The sequence below is a fragment of the Seriola dumerili genome, unplaced genomic scaffold (assembly GCF_002260705.1).
Source record: "Seriola dumerili isolate Sdu_G_001 unplaced genomic scaffold, Sdu_1.0 BDQW01000068.1, whole genome shotgun sequence".
In the NCBI taxonomy this organism is placed as follows: domain Eukaryota; kingdom Metazoa; phylum Chordata; class Actinopteri; order Carangiformes; family Carangidae; genus Seriola; species Seriola dumerili.
This window is the reverse complement of record NW_019174323.1, coordinates 13144622-13165930: the sequence shown is the minus strand read 5'-3', so window position 1 is coordinate 13165930 and position 21309 is coordinate 13144622. Positions and strand designations below refer to the sequence as shown.

The 21309-nt window shown below is 39.7% G+C and overlaps 1 protein-coding gene and 1 long non-coding RNA gene across 3 annotated transcripts; one reads left to right on the top strand and one right to left on the bottom strand.

The window, feature by feature from the left end:
* Nucleotides 1–106: 106 nt before the first annotated feature.
* LOC111219876 lies at nucleotides 107–17813 on the top strand. 2 transcript variants are annotated; one of them, XR_002665032.1, is made up of 3 exons: nucleotides 107–191; nucleotides 857–1046; nucleotides 17730–17813. It is a non-coding gene; the product is annotated as an uncharacterized LOC111219876 (long non-coding RNA). The 2 variants fall into 2 exon arrangements; XR_002665031.1 differs by lacking the exon at nucleotides 17730–17813 and adding an exon at nucleotides 1549–1644.
* LOC111219875 (ATP-sensitive inward rectifier potassium channel 12) lies at nucleotides 10208–11546 on the bottom strand. The gene has a single exon (XM_022742717.1). The coding sequence runs from the start codon at nucleotides 11507–11509 to the stop codon at nucleotides 10208–10210; it is 1302 nt and encodes a 433-aa protein (XP_022598438.1). The 5' UTR covers nucleotides 11510–11546.
* Nucleotides 17814–21309: the final 3496 nt, after the last annotated feature.

Sequence of the window (21309 nt, the reverse complement as noted above, 5' to 3'; positions counted from 1 at the left end):
TCTTTTGAAAGACGTAAGCGTTCATTGGTTAATCTCGTGACTTGTCAGTATTCCTTTCGCTGATTGGTTAGAGAGGGGACCAATCGTTCAACGCTGAACGGCAGCGTGATGACTGAACCGCATCACAAGATGTCGCAGTTTACACAGTAAACAATCCGAGCTCAACAGTTCATGAAAGGCCAGAGAGAAAGGTAAGCTTAACGCCGAACACAGTGGTTTAAAACAACACCAAAGTAACTGGAGAAATACAAATACATTACCTTTGAACCTGGAACCTTTTTGAGCCAACTGACACTTAGCATTAATCAACGTTAGGGACTTGGAAAACGCATCGTAGCAGCTACCTAGCTGGCTCATACATGCAATGTAAATATTACAGTGTGGAGTTCTGTTGTGTGGTAAAGTTGATAAGGTGAATTATTTCGATTTTTTGTTTCAGTGGCAACAGTGAAATGCTTTGTTGTCTTATGTAACCACCCCATTCAATTGTGTGATGATTCACTGCCCTTTCTTTTTTGTGTGTCAGTTCAATCTTTTTCAACAAGTTTTTTTATTTTTATTATGTCATTCATTTGAGGTGGAGAGAAAAGCAAAAAATAATATTTTTCTTGAAAACATTCATAACAATCAATTAGAAACAGAACGTAATGCACAAGAGTTTGGGAATGGTTTCTTTATTGAGAGGATAAAAAAACAGCCTATTAGTGAAAAGACGAACCTAGTTATTCACAACAGAAGCCTCCACATGCCACAGTTAGTTTAATGCAATACTGAAAGTGTTTTTAATATAAAAACAACAATTCAAACATGGTCTGCAGGGTTTTTCTAACTGTCACATTTCCACTTCTGTTAAAAGGGATACTGTTCTCCATATCAAAACTACCCAACTACCCCTGCAAGTGAGGTCCTGTATTGAATCTACAGCAACAAAGACCCTCATTCTGCTTGACACTGGAGATGTTGTCCTGGCTAGAGTGAGGTCTGTGTCCTGGGACAGAGCAGTGCCAGCCAGCAAGAGATGATCCATGCATGTTGGCATAGTCTAGGTAGGCTGGGGTTGGAGTTGTGACGAGGGTGTGGGGTGTATGTGTGTGTGGAGGGGTATTTGGGGAGAAGGATCCTATCCACGTTGCTTTCTACTGAGAGATGCATTAGAGAAGGGCGCTGACAGATTTGAGTCTACCCCTGGGAACACCAGAGAGACTGTAGTCGCAGCTCTGTGTCTGTTCTCATGACTTCACTGCTGGGACAGACCCAGTTTTGCTGACTCCCAGTTTTCTTCTGTGTGACTGTGTGAATTGCTTAAGTTTGAAGCTATTGACTTGTCCCAGTAAAACCATGCTCACTGGCATTTGGTTTGTGGTACTCAAAGTCGCCCAAAATTACCTCAGTGTGAATACTTTTTAATTAAAGCTTACTTTTTGCAGAAGTGTATATTCACCAGTTGTCTAACTTAATCCAGAAGGAAGACATTGTTCACCACATGTTCTGTTGATTTTCAGGATTATTATTTGGATGGAGATCAGTTTTTCATATGTAATTTTACAGGCACTTTGAGCCCCACAAAATACCTCTGAGCTCCATTGTGTTGGGCTGAAGAACAGCTGCTATCTTCAAACCTCAGCAAATAACCCTGAAACTATATGTGGATTGTATTTATTGTATTTTTGTGTAAACTATGTATCAAATTCATTTGGGGAAATTGGCAACTGATGCATAAAACATACAGTATGGTTTGCACAGAGATGCATAAGAGAATATCCAAGTAAATAGAACTAATATATCATGGCTTGTGCCTCTTGGTTGTTATCAAACTGAACTGTGTATCTGTTACAGTAAGGGTATTTTGTTTTTTCTACACAACTTTCCTGTATTCCTCTTTCTTTCTCTCTTTATCTAAAACACACTGAAGGCCTTTGGGCACACAGAGGTAATTACCAAGGGTTGAGAGCCAGGAAATGAGAGTGGCCCCTTCATGTCCCCTCGGGTTCTCCATTCATGTTGCATCATGAATCAGGATAGACTAGAGGCACCTACTGTGACTGGGAGAAGATAAGGCACATGTGTCGCAATGTTTAATGCTACACACTGTCCCTTTCTCAGGTTAGACCTCGGAATTACAGTGCTGTCAGGGGAGGACGCAGTCAACATGGGAGCCACCGACTATTAAAATAATAGAGAAGACATAAACATTTGGTTTCAAACATCTCATGTCAAAGCTAGAGAGGGCAATTTTGGTTGCAACAAATCAACTGTATCTATCAAAATTTCTGATTTCTCTGGTATATCTGATATCTGGTATAATGTTTATCAGTTGTTTTTGCAGTTCTTAAGAAACTATACAACGTTAAGTCACTCACACAGGTGTTTTCAGTTATTGTGCTTGATTAGACCCATTTTCAGGACTTGGTGGTCCTGCACAGTCTGCACTTGATAGAGCTTTTTCACAATAGAAATTTTGACTTATCATAACAAGAGCCACACACATTAACAACTGCATTGTTTAATTAAGTGTCCCACAAAGCCTATCCAGTAAGCTGACATATACAATACCAAACCGTGGAACTAGCTCACCTACAGCCATAATTAATGTTATTAATTACACCTGTGCTTTCCCTGCTTCGATAAGTCAAAATGTCTGCCATCTAAAGAGTCTATTGACGTGTCTCATACCTTTCTGTTTGTTTCCTTAGAGTTTGGTGACATATGGTGCAGAGGTCTAAATAAAAGAGACTGTGTGGGTGTGCCAGGCCTTCAGCAAGTTTACCGATTCTCATCAGCAGGATGAGATAATGACAGTGTGGAACAGTTTTAGATGACCAAGAACAGAAGGCTGTTTTCATGGCAGACATTTAGACTTGTCACAGGAGGAAAAGCACAGGTGTTACAAATAACATTAATGAAGGCTTTGTTCTGTTCAAGTGTCTTCTTCTGTAAAAATACCCATATATTTACTAAAGTGAGTGATAGGATGATGTCATCAACTGAGGGTCACCCTCTGTGTTTTTAAAAATCCTGTTTACATTTGCAGTTTTTTGATGTGTACTTGGGCATCGTTGACAGCTAATGGGCCACCCCACTGGGCTCTTGGCTTATTACACAAGATGAGAAGCGTGGGTAGTAGGACAGGGCTGTCGTGTCTGTTCCATTTGGCCAACAGACTACAAAACATGTCTTAGTCATTGGATAAATTCACATCACACTTGAGGACCTCAGAAGGATCCATTTGTACTTTTTATCAACTCAGCAACACTTTCGTTTTCAGTTTTCTGACTCAAGCCTGTGAGTTGGCAAGCATTCTGTTGTGAAGTCTCTCTTTAAAAACACATAGTCAGTATCTCTTTATAGAATAACTTGATTTATGCTTCAGTGTGTACCAATCACTAATCTCCTAATACAGCACTATGTATCACTCACTTGTTGTTAATTCTAGTTTCTATTAATACCATGCCAGTGGAAATTTTTGTCTCAGTCTTTTCTTTCTGGCATAATTTGTTATTTATATTTTATAATTATAGAGTTCTTGATGTGATTACTTTTATCTACATCTGGTGACCTAAAAATATACTATATTGTCCATTTGTAACTCACTGGCTTATGTATTCATGTATATAAATTCTTCTGTAGTGGATAATATTCTCAAGGCAGGAACGGCGTAGTTATGTTAACATAAACCCCAGACATCCAGTTAGTAGCCTTGATTGAGTGATACTATCACAGGAACGAACAGGGAGTACTTTTACCAGTGAAAGTATTGGCCACAGAGCCACATACGGCTTGACACTGTAGAGCTTTATATAGCCCCTTCAACACGATTTCCCCTCATTTTACTGTCATCAAGAGTCCAGGCTACAGGGAGTTTGTTCCAGCATTAATTATAACTAGTCTATATGGGCTGCCTGGCAGAGAGCCTGGCAAGGCCACTTTCTTGCATCTTTTCACATCCTTTAACTTTCTCCAGAAGTCTTCAGTAGGTGTAAAAGTTTTTGTTTTATATCATGTGAACAAATGTGTGAGTCCAGGCCCCAGCTGGCTTAATCAACTGTTCCCTGGGAATCACAGAAGGGACATTCCCAAGGGATCCTGGGTGTCTACTGTTTCGTAATTTAGACAGAATTTCATGAAGACATAGGAAAAAATCATCAAAATCTATCTATCTATCTATCTATCTATCTATCTATCTATCTGTCTATCTGTCTATCTGTCTATCTGTCTATGTGTCTGTCTGTCTGTCTGCCTGTCTGTCTGTCTAAAACCAAATTACAGTATCCATAATTGGAAGTGTTGGTCTCTGTTGAGGTTGTGTCTGGTTTGTTCCCCAGCTGCACGTTTTTTTTTTTTTGGCCAGCGGGTTACGTGGCAACAGCCTCCATATGGTAATTAATAGGTTTTATTTGCAGGAGCTGTGAGTGTGAAGGGAGAGGCTGGTGCACCAGTGGCATTCATAGCTCTATAGAAGCAAACAACTGTTTACAAACCATTATTGAATTGTACCATTTTCAGCCCGAGGGGTTGGTAGAAATAGCCAGTATAAGTACTGTATGTGAAAAATTTCCTTTTCATGCATTTTTGCATTTAACTCTCTATATCTTATCTAAAGATAAATTTTGACGTAGAGTGGACACGAACACATGGATGCCCAAAAAGACTACCATGGGATTCTACCTGTTGAGGACTATTATAGTAACTGAAGTCATAGTCTACCCATCCCAATAGGCTATATACTCATCCCATCTGTATGCCATGTGTTTGGGATTATATAGCAACCATCTCACTTGCAGGGCAGTTTATCCCGACATGCCCTTAATTATCCAGAACCTCTTGGCATCTAATCCTACTATGACATTACCAGTTTGACATCACAGCTATCAAAAGATGGCTCACTTTCAGAGTCAAGTCAAATTCTGAGTCCTGATATCCATGTTACACTGATGGAAAAAAAAAAATCTATAATGCTTCCATGCATTAGGCATTCATTAACACTGTCTACCAGTAATCCTGAAAGCCTCACTTACACTATGTCTATGTTACCACGCCACACAAAGCCTGACATACCCTGCCCAGGCCATGTTACATAATCAAACTTGGCAAAAGCTTCCAGCATAGCCTCTGTGATCCCAGTGTCAGTTAGTGCTGAGACCCAACGCCTGAGCTCAGCACAACCAGTGGCCAGCATGTTAATCCTACATCTGTCACTCACTGTGGGTGACTTAATCACCCCAACCTGAATTATTTAGAAAGAACTGATGGCCTCAGATCTCGTGCAAAGAATCCAGGATTATTCATCACCAGTTAAAAATTTGTTCATTGGTGTTGATGACGGCTTTGCACTAGCAAGCATGAGTACTTGCATAACTCTTTCAACTATTTACTCTAAGGAGGCCCTGAGTTACCATAGATATTTCATGTACATGTTTATGTCCTCTTTATCTTTCATATCAACATTTTTGCTTTGATTGATTGTTTGTCGTCATTTCGTTCCATGCTGCGTGCAATGTGTTGTTCTTCACAAAAATATAGATGAAATCCTTCCATTATTTTTCATTTGAATGAGAATGCAGTTAAACAAGCAGGCAGCAGCAGTGTGACTGTTATGCCTTTTAGGTCATCCAAGTTTACGTAACAAATACCCTTTTAATCATAAACTGCATGATGAGATTATTCCAATCCTAAATTATATTGTACTTGAAAACCAAATTACTTAACTGTGGAGATGAACTGATGAATCAGCTCAGCCAATAATATCGACCGATCATCAGTTTATCAGTTTATCATAGAGAGGTATCAGTGTATGTTGGCCTATAGGTTACAAGACACTGCAGTACAGAAATTCAAAGCTTATTTTCTTGCTGTGATTTAGAAACAATATCATCATTATGTAGGTTGCCAGCCAGAGAAAACTGACAAGTTAATTTCCCACGTGCCACAGTTCTTGGTGACTTTAACCAAATTTAAGCGACCCATAACAAAGACAGTCTTTTCAATAATGTGTTTGTTTTAAAAAGTACATATTATATATCATATTTTTTATCTTTCAAATACCATAGTTTGTACAGGCCTAAAATATCCAGTGTTGGTTAAGGTCTGCAAAAGTGTGCAGGACCTTTAACTTACAAGAGAACCTAATGTGCAGTTATAATACAATAGGCCTTTTTCACAGCAGATATTTGACTTGTCATAGTGGGAAATACACAGATGTTAGTAGTGACATCAGTGATGGCTCCATTCTGTCTCAGTAAGCCATGACAGTGTGATAGTGAGCCAGCATGCACATCACCAGGACCCTGAAACTGAAGCAGCTACATGGAATTCAGGCATTATTCATTTTATTATTTACACCGGTGCTGTTATTACTGTGACTTGTCAAAATGTCTTCAATGAAAAAACTGTGAAATCTAAAACTAAAAACTATTAAGGTTTCCTCAGGTCTGAGGTAGTAGGGTAATAATGTGTTGTTTCCCCATTGATCTGACAAAGTCAGCTGCAGGCCTCTCGCCCAGTTCAGCAGGGCCAAAAGGCCCCTGGCCCTGCTGGTTGTTTGTGTGTCACAGTGATTAATTGATGAGCCTTCTTGAATAATTGGCCCAAGACTGGGGAATCATCTGACTGTGGTGACATGAATCTTGATCTCTCATCTCAAACCACCCTTCATGGTGATGTATTACCTCAGCTACCACTTCATCCATTGATTAGTCCGCAGTTTGTATTGGATTTTACATTTCAATACAGCTCAGACTCGTGGACCACTTTCAACAAAAGAGATAAAACCCATCTTTTTTTCACAATTAGTTTTTAATTGAATAATTTAAATGACTTTAAATTAAACTCAAAAGCCCAGTAGACATTTCGCTGGACATAGGAAGACTTCTACAGAGGTCAAAGGTTTTTCCAATCATCCCTTTAAGAGAAATACCTGTTTAATCATGAGCATCTGTGCTGAAATGAAACAACAGAAATTAAATCATTGAAAACTGAGACAAGAATCAAATTGTTGCCTCTCAATAGTGATTCCATTGTATTACTCTGATAAAAACAGATAAATATTGATTGCTATATTCTATCAAAAAGAACTTTGTATAAAAATAAGCAGGTTTGTTCAGCCTGACTGCTCCCTATTATAATTTTTATAATGTTACTATGTTTTTTTTTACACTATAAACCTATTTGTCTAAAACTTTTATGTGTTTCTTTTTTAAGGGCTCAGGTGGGCAACATCAAAGTTAAAACAATCTCTGAAATAAAAACGAAAGAAATGATTAAACTATGCATTTCAGTGATGCAGCATAGAAGCTGTTGACGCTTCACCTTTTTTTTTTTACCACTGAAATTTTGTGAGTAGGTGCAGAGGCTTCACACATCAGTGTATAGAACCTTCTCAGAAGGCAATGAGCATAATAAATGTTTAGGGTTGGGTAAAGAACGCTTCACTTATTAGACAAATTTTATTACATCCTACAATACTCTAAAAAAGCAACATATAACCGAGGGATATCATAGAGTCAAACATACTGCTAGAGTTAAATGACTATTAGGAAAATATTAGTCATTATGACCAACATAACAACCATTTTATGGTTCTCCTCTTTGTTTTCATGTCGTAGATTTTCACCACATCCAGTAGGTTGCCATCTTTACACATATATAAAGTTTTATGTGCGAAAGTTAACTGAAATTGTTTCAGGAGGGAATAAGGGATCATTTTAAAATTCTATTGTCCATGCCAAAGAAAAAAAGTTGTCATGCATTATAATTTTGTCTCTTAAACTACTGTATATAGTGATAGCAAATGATTGAACCTATAAATACAACTTAAAGTTTTAGTCGATTTTGTTTTGAGTTTTGATTGAACAGGAATTTGCTTTAATTAATGAGGAACGAAATCTGTAAAGAGACCATTTACAAACTGGGGATTCAGACACCTTTTTGGCATATGACTACCCATTTTTCAAGATCAGTCTAAACTGTTTTTAGATTACCTTAAGAACAATCACTTTAAAACTTGGGTCTCAGCTACACTCCATTACTTTGGTATCAAATCTGAGTTAAACATCTGCACAAAGAAATCATATGCATACAAGTACAATAAAAACAAAAAAACGTAGGGTCATTCTCCTCACACCATTCCCTTCACTTGTTATCTGTGAATCAAGAGTTATAAATATGCTTGTTCACTGTATTACAAGAGAAACATTAAGAATATGCTTACTAAAATTATTCCGAAAGATGTGCTTCAGTGTTTATTGCTTCCATTCAGACCTTGGTCCAGTGTCGTAATTCACCATGTTAGCATATTGCTAGAAATGCATTTAGATGTCTACAGTGTGTGATGTTTGTAAATGCCAGAGGGATCAATATGAGGAGGGAAAAAGGAGTGAGTGATTTTGTCTTTGCTGTGCTGTTGCTCATGTATATGTTTGGACAGGAATGACAGTAATAACAGGTTTTTAGCCATAACATAGTGTTGGGCCCATTCATTTTACTCGTTAAAGGATACATTTGTCATATAATAATTGAATGATATCTTGTCTTGTCTATAACCCAGGTAAAATTAGAAACAGACTAACTCTGTCATCAACATTATAGAGAGTAGCTAGATTTACTGACTGTTGATGTTAAATGAATAGAAATGTAGGCCCAGTTACTGTAAGTTGGCTTATATGTTTGGAAAACCTTATTACCATATCGTGCATAGTGCTGTGGACACTTTTGCCCTTATGGCACTTGTTTGTTTAGCATTTGAAGTGGATGTTTGTTCGGTGGTTAGAAACACCCAGGCCTTACATTTCGAATCCAGCTTGATGATAGGGCAACTCTCTGGCATCAGAAAGAAATGCATCAGGAAGATGAAAATTTAAATTTTTAAATATATTTAAGTTTAACTCTTGTCAAATAGATTAGATAAATGTAAACAGCTACTATTGGGAAATTGGGCATTAGGCATTTACTAAAGCAATGTCAATACATAATTTCATCTCACCCAGAACTCAATTCTTATCCCCTGATACATTTAACAATATGCATAGATTCATTTTTAAAGAGAACAGAAACAAATTGTGATCAATTTATGCCAGATGTTACAGTCTTAATTTCCAAATGAAATGGAAGAAAACTTTCTAAATACTGCTAACATACAGGTTTTAGTTTACCTTAGTTTATTTTTCAAGTTGTGAAAGTAAAGGTAGACTTTAAGGTGCATTTCTTAGTGGGGTTACAAAGTACAAATTGCTGTTATTTATTTATCAATTTGATCAATTCAGACCTGAATATTGCATTATGTATCTTGCAAAAATGAAATTTTGTGAAACTACAAAATGTTTATTTAAGTTGGTTGTCCACTATTTGTGCTTTAGTTTTACTTTACCTGACTACTTAGCAATATTTATAGGCTAGTACAGCCAAAGTATGATGTTAGTGGCTTGTAAGATGTTTGTTTTAAAGAGAAGATTAAAATATGAGGCATTAAGAGATTATATAAATAGTGTTTCTCTATACAGTTATATATCTGTTCAACATATTCCTTCATGTTCTTTATAGTGCAATTAATTTAGCCTATTCTCCCTATATTGGTAGATTTTGGGATCACATCAATACCAAAATGAAGGTGTTGAATTATGTTGTTCTAAGTGGCTCATGGTCAGATGTTTTATCATGGCTCATTGCATCTGAATTCTACAGTGCATGAATTTTCAACGTGTCACTGAACGCAGGTCCAGCAAATTACAGCAATGCAAGGAGAGCTTAAGAGAAGCCTTGTAACACTGTTATTTGTGCCCAAGAACAAGTTGAAATAGCAACTTCTAATTTTTTAGAGGTGCTTTTGGAAACTGATACTGCACACAAAACATAACTTACCTAAGTAATGTATTTACACCTAAAATTTGATTACAAGGTTCTGTCATAATAGTTTTTGATGCTCTATCATTGAACACTCTTAACTCAAAATGACCATGTGAAAAAAGATTCAAGTTTCCATGAAGGAAGAAGGTCTTTCTCTAGCCTTTTCCTTGATTGTAGACATTCCTCACCACAATTTCTAAGCTGTGTACTCTTGCTTTCCCCCTTTCCTTCCAGATGTCCCTTTTATTGTCGTCCTATTTCTTTTCCAATCTTTCACAGTAGTCAGCTTTTCCTATGGCACTTTGCATTGTTCTGCATTATTACCCTTGGATAAGATTATTGAAAGTTAACCCAGGGTCATGGGTAGAGGTCATATTTCCGACTCTCTACGATATGACCTTTGATCCAGTGCCCTGGTGGCTTGTAAGCGTTCAAACTCATGTCGGCTGTTCCGGTCTGGACTGAGGTTCGCCAGTGCCCTGCTCCCACCACCTACATCCTCCTCCTCATCATCGCGGTTTAGGAAGGCCAGCTCATTTTCGTAACAGAAGGAGTTAGAGCTGGGGACTAGGAACTTGTTCTCCACCATGTCCTTGGCACTGCAGCGGGGGGTGGACGGCACCTCGTAGGTTTTGTGAAAGTGAGAGTAATCCACCTTGTACAGGTTCTTCTCCTCAAACAAGACTGGCTCGAACCGGTGACCCCAAAGGATCTCAGAGGCCAAGTAGGAGCTGCGAGCTTGCGTGGTCATGGCGGTTGCTTCAACCATCCCCTCCAAGATGACGACAATCTCAAAGTCTGCTGTCTCCAAGTCCTGTTTGCCGATCCCAAAAAGGGGGCTCTCCTCATCTATCTCATGAAGAATAGTGATGGGTGAAACCAAGAAAATCCTGTCCAAGCCTTTATCAAAGCCCACATTAATGTCTATCTGGTCTAGAGGAATATATTCCCCCTCATCTGTGATCCGAGGTTTGATGAGCTGTGCCCTGACATGCGCCTCAACAATGTGGCTCTTGCGAAGATTCCCTACCCTCCACATGAGGCACAGCTTTCCATCCCGCATGGCAATTACCGCATTGTGGCTAAACAACAGTGTTTGCGCTCGCTTCTTAGGCCTCGCCATCTTGGCCATGATGGCGCCAATCATGAAACAGTCAATGATGCAGCCCACTATGGACTGGAAGACCACCATAAAGACAGCCACTGGGCACTCCTCAGTCACACAGCGGTAGCCATAACCTATGGTAGACTGTGTTTCAATGGAGAATAGAAAGGCAGCCACGAATCCATTGACTTGTAGGACACATGGAGTGAAGTTGTCATCTCCGGCTGGGTTATCCAGATCGCCATGCAGCAAAGCGATGACCCAAAAGGCTAAGCCGAAGGCCAGCCAGGAGAGAACAAACACAAGAGTGAAGACTACCAGCATCCATCGCCAGCGAATATCAACACATGTGGTGAAGATATCAGCCATGTAGCGTTGTGACTTGTCGTCCATATTGGCAAACTGCACATTGCACTGGCCATTCTTTTTGACGAAGCGGTTGCGGCACTTGCGGCGTGTGTGGATCTTGCCATTGCCAAAGCCGTTCATGCCATGCATGGTAGTGAGGCGGAGGCCCTCTTCCTCTGATGACACAATGCTGTAGCGATTGATCCTTCCCACACTCATGCTCCCGGCGGCACCTCCAGCTGCAGGGTCAGAGCAGAAGGGCAGGCCTGCAGTCCCAGTGTGTGATCGTGGCCCCTCACAGCTTGATCACTGGCTAAGCTGCATTTTAGTGAGTCATAGACAGGGAGCTGGGTTGGGAGCCTTGTGCTTTAATCCAATCCCTGTAGAGTGTGTCAGGAGAGAAGAATATGAGCATCTTTCTTTGACATAATGGTCAAACCACCATACCTGTGTATGAAACATCACCAAAGAGCCAACCATGAAAGCTTTTAGAGACTGAATGGCAAAACATTGTTACATAAGTAACACTCAACACAGATTTTTATAACTGGCCCAAAAAGAAGGCTCCTGATATTAATAGGTTATTACACTGAATGAACCGTCTGTGTGTTAGAGCCGAAATGACCAATTCAACATTATCACTAACAGTTTTTTATCCTCTTCTTATGTGGATTAAATGTATTTATACTGGGCTGATACACGAGATTTACCTGCACCAGATTAACCTGGTTTTGATTTTTGATATGTACTGACATCTATTTTTCAGCAGTTTCTCTCAATACGTTTCAAATTAATGAATTACTATTTTACCATGTTTCTCATGTATTACTTTATTAGTGTGACCATTGTTTATAATAAGTTCTCCCATTAACTAACGTCCACATGAACTAGAGTGCAGCTTCTGTTGAGTTTATCCTAACACAAATCTAACTGATAGTAAATGTAATGGGAAATAATTGATCATAATTGTCTTAACAATAAGGTTTAACAGTATGTTTACATTGTTATGGTTTATACTTCTTTCCCAGTACAAGGTTTATAGTGTTAGTATCCATAATAACAGTTTCTTTAGTTACTTCACACACCCTCTCCCCGCCATCTTGCTCTCTTTAAACATCAAGACTCAAAATCCAATTGGCCCTCACTGAAGGGTCCTCATGTCTTTTGATGTCGGCTGGGTAAGTGAAGAGCTGGCCTCACAGCAGATCCACTTCTGTCACATGGCATTTCCTCTGCTTTTCTCTTTCAAATTATAAAGAAGGATGGCAGTGGAGATAAACTAAGTCATCACCTACCAGATGTTTATTATTATGTAATGAAAAAAAAAAAAATGACCGATGTGAGAGTAACTGCTTGTATCTTGTTGGGTGTTTTATAAAATGAGGATGCTTGACATATTTTAGGCCTACCAGTGATAGGGAAAGCGATCACATTAGTTTTCAGCACGTCTTGGTCGTATTTATAGTTTATCAGCAGCGTGCCATGCAGTCATCACACATCCAACAGACAAGCTGCACGCCTCTATCTGTTCCTTTGTGGCCTAAATTTGCCATAGTCCTTTCAGTACAATACTTTTGTTAGGGGAGTAGAGGGGGTTTATTTGTGTGTGTATTCAAACTCCTAAGGGAACTGTGTACCATTGATTGCATGGACATGAAATTCCAGATGCTGCGTATAGGGATGGAGAAAGGGGGACGATTTATTTGACCCCATTCTGTACAATTTGTCGTATTATTAATCATGTTATGAGGATGCGGTGAATTTATAGCACCTTCCCATGGTACTCCATACAAGTAGGTAGCTGATTTGTCTATGTATGACATATTCATTGTAATTACATACTGAAACTCAAGCCTACAACAATATTACAAGATTAGACATACAACACACTTGACAACATAAAGCACATACTCATAGTGTATGTGTCAAAATGTTATATGTCAGTACGGCTGACAAATGATTGTCTCGGTCAGGCAGCAGATAACATGGCCACTGTGCTGGATGTTGAGCCTCAGGGTCAAGGAGTTTTACCCATGGGAAGTGGACTGAGGCCCCTCTGGGTGCAGACAGCTTTTATCGCCTGGCCACATCCGTTCTGTGTCCGCCTGCCTGATTTGGGCCCTAAAGACTTGATAGTTCACTCATGTGCGCTCCCAAATCCCAGGTGCCCTGCCGTCTGCTGCACACTCACACTAATTCCCTCTTCACTCACACTCTTTCAGGTGGAAGTTCTCCTGATCTGCATTCAGGTTACCTCATGCACAATCCTAAATTTGTCCTTTAGGGGTCAAACGCATATCTGTATCAGGAAAACATACTGTATCTAAATGTTATGTTCTATTTTTATACTTCCAAAGGCTCTTTTTGCCTTTACACAGTATCACACTGCATTCCCAAAAGAGTACAGCTGAAAATGCTAAAAATAGTGTTCCTACCACTCCTTTCAGATATGTAAATCTGTTATTATGTAAACCAAACTGCATTGTCTGATCCTTTCTAATTGTGTCTAGCGCTTGATTTTTACGCAGACAGTTCAATTAACCAGGTTTGTGTTGGTTCATCCATCCACCTCGGTTCATCCATGTAGTGGCAGGTGGGCTTGGTTGTTTGACGTGGTTACCACACTGAGTATGTTATATAATTGAGATTAATCTTGAGCCTGAACGCCCTCTCAGCATTTCACATTATACATCTTTGTCTCCGCACTACATGCATGACCTGAGCAGCCCTACACGGTGCGCAGTCTCCATATCATACTGTAGTCGTGGAGTGTCAGGTGTCGAGTGAATTGGTCAAATGAAAGTAAAAACACTCTTGTGTCCTTGGAGTCATTAGATACAGTAGGCGCCATAGAGTTGAAATAGAAAGCGTTTGGCTGTAGCTACATGGACATTTCTTTAAATCTGGTTGTCTCTCTGACAGGTTTTACATGTAAGGTTTAAGTCTACATAGTGATAAAGATTAATCTCTGTCACCAGCTCTTTGACTTGGATTAGCAACTGCATGTGACAGCTTAATAGCTATAAATCTTAATTGCCTTAATTCAAATATATTATAAATTAAACAGGATATGTGTTTACAGGTGGAATATAATCACATGTAATTGAAAAGCTGGTCATATGGACAAACGCATGAGCTTTTGCTTGAGTGGTGTTTTAGCAATTTAAACAAAAGGGTAGTCACACGCCCCCAATTCAAGGCACAGGATTGGAACCAGGTACAACAACTAAATTTGAGTTTACTGCAGCTATGAAGGTGTGTAGTAGTGTGTATTTAGTGTGTAGTGTGTATTTGTCCTTGTACTGAGAGACGTGTCAACCAGTCAGAAGTGATAGCACGTTCTAATCCTGTGTTTTCGAATTTTGTTTGACCTTTTTGTTTATATTGGGATCACAGATTGTGCCTTTTAATACTGGTTGTTAATTCCTAGAGCACTGCGGCACTACCATGCAAATCTTTTACTACAAGCAGCATGAAATGACAGCTCAAAGGGAGGTCTTTAGTAGTGTATTGTTATGAAAACACTTGGAGTTTAGAATATATCCCCAACTAAAGAATATGCATCTTTGATTCATAAGGCGGGACACAGAAAGTGATTTGCACGACTGCCAATAATTTCTCGAATAACCTTTTGTGACCTAGTCTGCTGTGTGTCCTCTTGGGGAGTTGAGAGGAGCTACTAGGGGAGATGATAAGCTTGCAGCTGATTAGGATGAATAGAATGAATAATTGGATGTGCAAAAATAATGGAGGGGATTGGGAGGAACAATGAGGTGGAGCGGGAGAGGGTACTTCATCTCAAGACAAGCATGCAGGAAACTGAGCTCAGCCACTACGATCCCGGCCCACCTCCCAAGGCCATTGTGAAGGAAGAGTGGAGGCTCAGGTGTCATTGTATTTTCCTATAGCTCACCGCGCGTAACTCATCTCGTCTCAGGTGACCTACAGGTATTTTCCTATAGAAAGTAACACCACTTCACCATGCAGAGATGCTGTCTGATTGGCAGTATTTTATACAAACTAGTTCGCAGCTTTTTTTGTTGTTGTTGTTGTTGTTGTTTACAAATGTAATGCAATATTTGCAGACATTTTGTTATTTCAAATACTGTTGGACAAAGAGACAAAGACAGTACAAATATAAGAACCAGACAGCAACCCTGGAGGCTGTTAGACTTGGTATGTAGGCCATCCCAGGATGCCTTCTCAGGTGGTTGTTGAGAGACGTGGTAGAGAGAAGTGTTCATAAAAAACTGAGTCACCTTCTCACATTGTTAGAACAGCTGGTATAATCTATGCAAGCAGAACAAAATCTGTAGTTTTTTGCTAGCTGCACCTGTAGCTTTTCCACCCTTCAAACACCTGGTTCTCATTGATTGATCATTCCCACATGTGAGCTTCTCTCTGGGCTTTTTTGATCTTTATTTGTGCAGTTTTTTAATTACTTGTACCCATTCACAAAGGCTGAATCACCCATATTAAACCTGAACTCTGTAATTTCCAATTTTAAGTGACACCTGTTGGTCAAAGCACACAAGCTTAGATATATTATTTTTTTGATACAGTCTCCCTCAGTGTTATACATTAAGTCACAAGTAGATATATAAGGTGTATTCCATGTGTTTGATATGATATTGTCTCATTTCTGTGAATATGTTGTATTTTGTGTTTTCACTCAGTCCCACTACAGGCTAAATATCCCTTTTGGATAATCAAAGTGATTCAAACTGAGCTAAGCTGAGATGAAAAGCAGGATGAGGTCATTGAACTGTCAGGCAATGTTGCATAATATTTGTTCTCTTCGTCCTCTTCGTCCTCTTTTGTCCCCTCACATCAGTGATTTCTTTATACAATGAGAGAAATGTGGAGTACCTGAAGCAATATTTTATCCATTAACACCTGCCCATATCTGTCCTCCAGTATTAATATGCTAAATTAGATTCTACTGTTAGTTATCTGATATAAAACTGGCACAAAATGATGTGCCTGGAAAGTGCTCAAGTGTTAACCAGCGGATTTATTACCAAGGTTGTTTGTTTAAGTTGAATTGGGAGGTTGTAATGCAGAAATATGAGTATTTCTTTACATCGACTGGATTTGTGATTCTGCTGTCACCAGAAAATGTTTTGGTATTCAAATTTTTTTTTTTTAAATGACTCCAATTATGATTCTGTTATTGATTGTCAATTGATTGTCAACAATTCAGTTGCTGCCATCTGAATAATTGATTATTTGATCTTTTCAGCAGTGCAGTTGTCACGCAGTTTAATGCTTTGAAATCCTCTCACTCTGGTTTACTGTCTTAGTGAACAAGCTGTGATATGGATCGAGATGACATAGACACTAATGCCATATTTTTGTAGGCTCAAATTTCATCGATTTTCGGCTATAATTTTAGTTTTAACTAATTACTTGTTGTTAACTTTGTCTACCTTCTAGCTACATTTGAGCGTTTTATCCTTTTAGGAACTGGGAGTCTGTCAATATCACTCTGTGATTTCGACAGCAAAGGCCTTCTTGCCCAGTCCAAAATCTAAGACTAAAGGTAATCAACCTGCATTAGAGCCTTAGTTTGGGAAAAATCATAGTCAAACTTTTTCTACAGAAACGCTTTCCTTCTCTAGAAAAGATATTTACAGTGAACTTGTATTTTTTATCATCTGTGACAGTGCTGTTTCCTTCGTTTAGCTCTGAACTTCAACACATTTGATTTAAAAATAAATATTGGTTAAATTGAGGACTTTCATTCATGGAGTTGACATTTACATCCGACGAGCCAGCAAATACTTATAGCATTTTTATAGGGACAACATGAGCTTGGACAAAAAGATGAGCATAAATAAAGTCTTCATAATTAATTTTGGGTATAAATCCTTTGCAATCACTCACTATTGTAGTATAATTTGAAATGATTTCATGTGCTCTTTCTGAACAACACTTTTTAAATATATATGTGTACACACAAGCACACACACACACACACACACACACACATATATATATATATATATATATATATATATATATAAAATTAGATGCCTGATTGAATTGCAGTACAATGACTGTGAATGTGCTCCACAGGGAATGCCTGAGAGTGCACATTGTCTTCCACTGCCACTTTTATAACACTACAGACCAATGACATGTGACAAATATTGATGTGACAATCAGGCTGCAAGTTTGAGGTGAAGTTTTCTGTCCTTCTCTTACCTTTATTTCCACCTGACCTCCACCAGCCTGCAGACATAAAAGGTTTTTATCTTCTCTCCAAGTGTCCCTGTTAACCAAACTGAGGCATTCTCTGCATCTGCCGCCGCAGCTGCTCCTTCTTTGTGTGTTACTCTAATACTGGAGAAAACCACTCCATCATCTTCAGCACAAGGCACAGACCCCCTTTGAATTTCTTCATCCTTGCTTGATCTCTTGTCTCTCTCTTTTTCAGGAGCTGTTGCGAGCGCAGATGAAATGCAGCGGTGACCAGGCTGAATCACAGCAGAACCTTGGGCCAAGCTGCCGCCGCCGCCGCCGCTCAGTCAGCGCTGGATGTTCGAAACAGGTGTGACGCGTTTAATGAGGACTATCCCAGTGAAAATTCAGGTTTTTGTATCTCCATCTTCTGAGGAAATTTCTTCAGCCGGTCTTCTGCTCATCCCTCATCTTTACTAACATTAAGTCTATCCTTCACATTTCCCATAAAACTGTACAATACTACCTCACAGCTTATTAACTGAATAGCTCTCTTTATCAATCTTTTGCAATCTGATCTACTTGGACTGCTGTTCTCTCTCTCTCTCTCTCTCTCTCTCTCTCACTCTCTCTCTCTCTCTGTGTTTCTCACTCTCACACTCTCTCTCCCTCTGACTATTTCTTGATCGCTCTTTCCCTCCCTCCCTCCCTTCCTCTCTCCCGTGGTGTCACAGAAGCTGCCATTTGCAGCCTCCCTCCTTCCCTCCCCCTCCCTCTCCCTTTTCTCCTCCCCTCCTCTCTTTCTCTCTCTTGTTGTCTCTCTCCCTCCCTCCCTCCCTCCCTCCCACATCATGGCACTACCAGTTGACAGCAACTTGATGCACAGACGTATCATTGAGAAAACACGAGCAGACAATCCCCTATTGTATTTGATCACATGTTAATCAAAAGTAAATGGAAGCGACATTATGAGGATGAAAGGCTTTCACAATGACTTCCCACATAAAATTAACAACCCAGAGTTTGCTGCCTTTTTGAGCCCATCTGCTCTGCTTATCCCACCATTTACCCTCATAGAAAAGAGCTGATTTAATTAAGTTCCTCTATTATAGTAGTCCAAATTCACCTGCCCTTTGCAGCATCAGGTGAGAATATTAACTGTTGCACAGCTGCAACATGACCAGGGCGAATCTTCCCGGATCTTTTTGACCTGCAGTTGCTGTAATGAAAGACTCTATATGTGTGCCGTGCAGTTCAAAGTGTGTATCAGTGTATCATGCTGCTGGGTGCTGTGTCTCAGTGCAGAGTGATGCCTTTCACACTTGTCACCAACAACTAATCAGCAACGACTGACCTGAGGATGTGCGTATGTGTGCCCATGTGCATGTGTGTTTGACAATATGACAGTCTGGGCCGCACCAGGGCTCCCGTGTCAGACTAATTGAAATTGAAGTATGCCAATCACTCTATTAGTCAGCTCTCTTGTTTCATCGTATTCTGTAACATTGTTCAACACATAAAGTCTCCCAGGAAAACTGACCATACAGGACTACATGTTTCACTATGGCTGGATGAAAAATTCTTCAGTGTCCCTGGTTTTTGCCATCAGTTGTTTTTTGAGAGCAAAGCTGTAGCTTTTTCCCCCGTCGCCAACACTGTTGAGTACATTACCGTTACCCTTGACAGCTTCAAAGTGTGACATTATCCTCAGAGCTGAGTGCCTACTCCCCTTTTCTCACGTCTTTTCAGAGAGCCGGTCATCAGTCAAACGCTAAAAGAGATGACAATTAGTAAGGGAGGGGGGCTGAAAGAGTGAGAAGTTTCTAAATACAGCCGTACTGGCTCAGCCCCAGCTTTATCACTAATGATTCATCAGTGCAGGAACTCTCTCTTTTTCTCTTTCTCTCTCTCTGTGCTCCTATTCTTTTTCCCTCGCAGCCTCTGATTTCAGACTTCTAAGGGTGATTTGCAGTAGCCTGTGTGTGATCATCACCAGGCTATTGTGTTTGGCTGAGGACGTCAACTAATGGAGCTCAAAGCGTCCTTTTAAAGCGCCTCTCGGTCTGTGTCGGCAACAGGCACTGTACCGGTTCCTGCATAATGTAAGGCTTCGCCGCCATGGTGCTGCAAGCCTGGAGAACAGTAGATCACAAGGTTCACACATCCAGACTGTAAACTTCGTTATGTAACTGCACCATAATCACAGGTGGCAGCTCACATATCCTTTGCATGTCTGTGTCTAAATGAAAAGGTTTTGCCTCCCAGGGAGATGGTTAAGTGGGATTCACTGCCGCTTCCATGGCTACAGGTATAACACATTTTCACTATTTTCAGACCAATAAGAACTGGTAGGAATGAACCTAAGAGAGAGACAGGCAAAGAAAGAAGGGAGGGAGGGGGGCTGCTGATGGTCAACTCGAGGCTGTGGCTTTACTGAAGCCACTGTAAACATGACTCACCAAAGAAAGTGTTTTGGAAAAATGAAAAACGGTTATAAGCAGTTAAAGACGTAATATAGGAATAGAATTTAAAACAGTGAAATTGAAATTTTGTCTTGCTTAAATGGCTAGATTTTAAATTACTACAAGTTTATAAAGTAACCCCAGTCAAAATGCCATATCTGGAGCTGTGTTTCATTGGCTCCAGTCACTAAACATTCGCAAACATCTCTAATCCGGCCATTTTGCAGCACTTGAACTGAGAGGCCTCCATACAATGCAGTATTGTGAATGTTTTGTCTGCGATGGAAAAAAAGTTCAAATTCATTAACCAAATAAGTCAAAAAGAAATTGCTATAAAAAAAAAAAAATAAACAGAAAAAAAACAGATTAACCTTTAAAGTAAAACCTGAAAGTGAAAATAGAAGTGAGAAATGACACGCTCAGGTATTAAAACAGCAGCTGAGCAGAGAAAATGAAGACGAAGGGAGAGTTCTTGCCAGTTGTATTCAACAAGGTGTAATTTGCATTAATCAGAAGGACCCTAAGAATAAACTTTTCACAATCTTTCTGGTGATAGCTATTGTGGCATTTCATCTTTTACTGTGACGCTCGCCGAAGGCAGACACTGCACAGGAGCTCTGTTGACTTATTGCTGCTGACAGCTCAATCTCTCTCCATCATAATTAAGAAATGTCTTCTACAGGGTCCTGACGCACAAAGTGAAATACATATGAAACACATGCTGCCTTAGTAATGTGTCATACTTGATGTTAATGAAATAAGCTTGTGTATGTTCTTCATTTAGGTGAAGGTTAATTCAGGGAGCTTTGGACAGAGTGATTGATGAGCCTAATAGTCTGGGTGTGACTTTACAAAATGTGCAAAACTCCCACTTTATGTCACACTCATTCATGACACCTTATTAAATGGTTAAATGAATTCATATTGAAGTGTTTAATGAATGAAAACTACTCTCTGTTATTTTGATACTTGAAAAAACACAGCTACACACCGTCTCTGAACCTTCCTCTGCCTCTTTACCTTTCATCTTAACAAATCATTTTGCCTCACACTAATGCGTCTTTATATTGTGTGGAAGCCCGGAAGAGCTCTGAACTTTCCCCCTCCCTCCCTCCTCCCTCCCTCCCTCCCTCCCTGCTCAGCTTGTCACTAAGAACCCCAATTACATTATTCTCTGAGACTCCTGTCTGATGCAGCTATTTCAGGCTTTGGAGCCATTCCTGTTCATTTCATTTATGCAACTTCATTTCTTGTCAGCAGGGATTAGGAATGTGATATTATCGTACTCACACTGGCTGAAATAGTCGTGAAAAGGCCTTCTTGTTCTCGGACCCAGCTGGTTGTTGGTAACATAGTAGTAAGATAGATGATTGC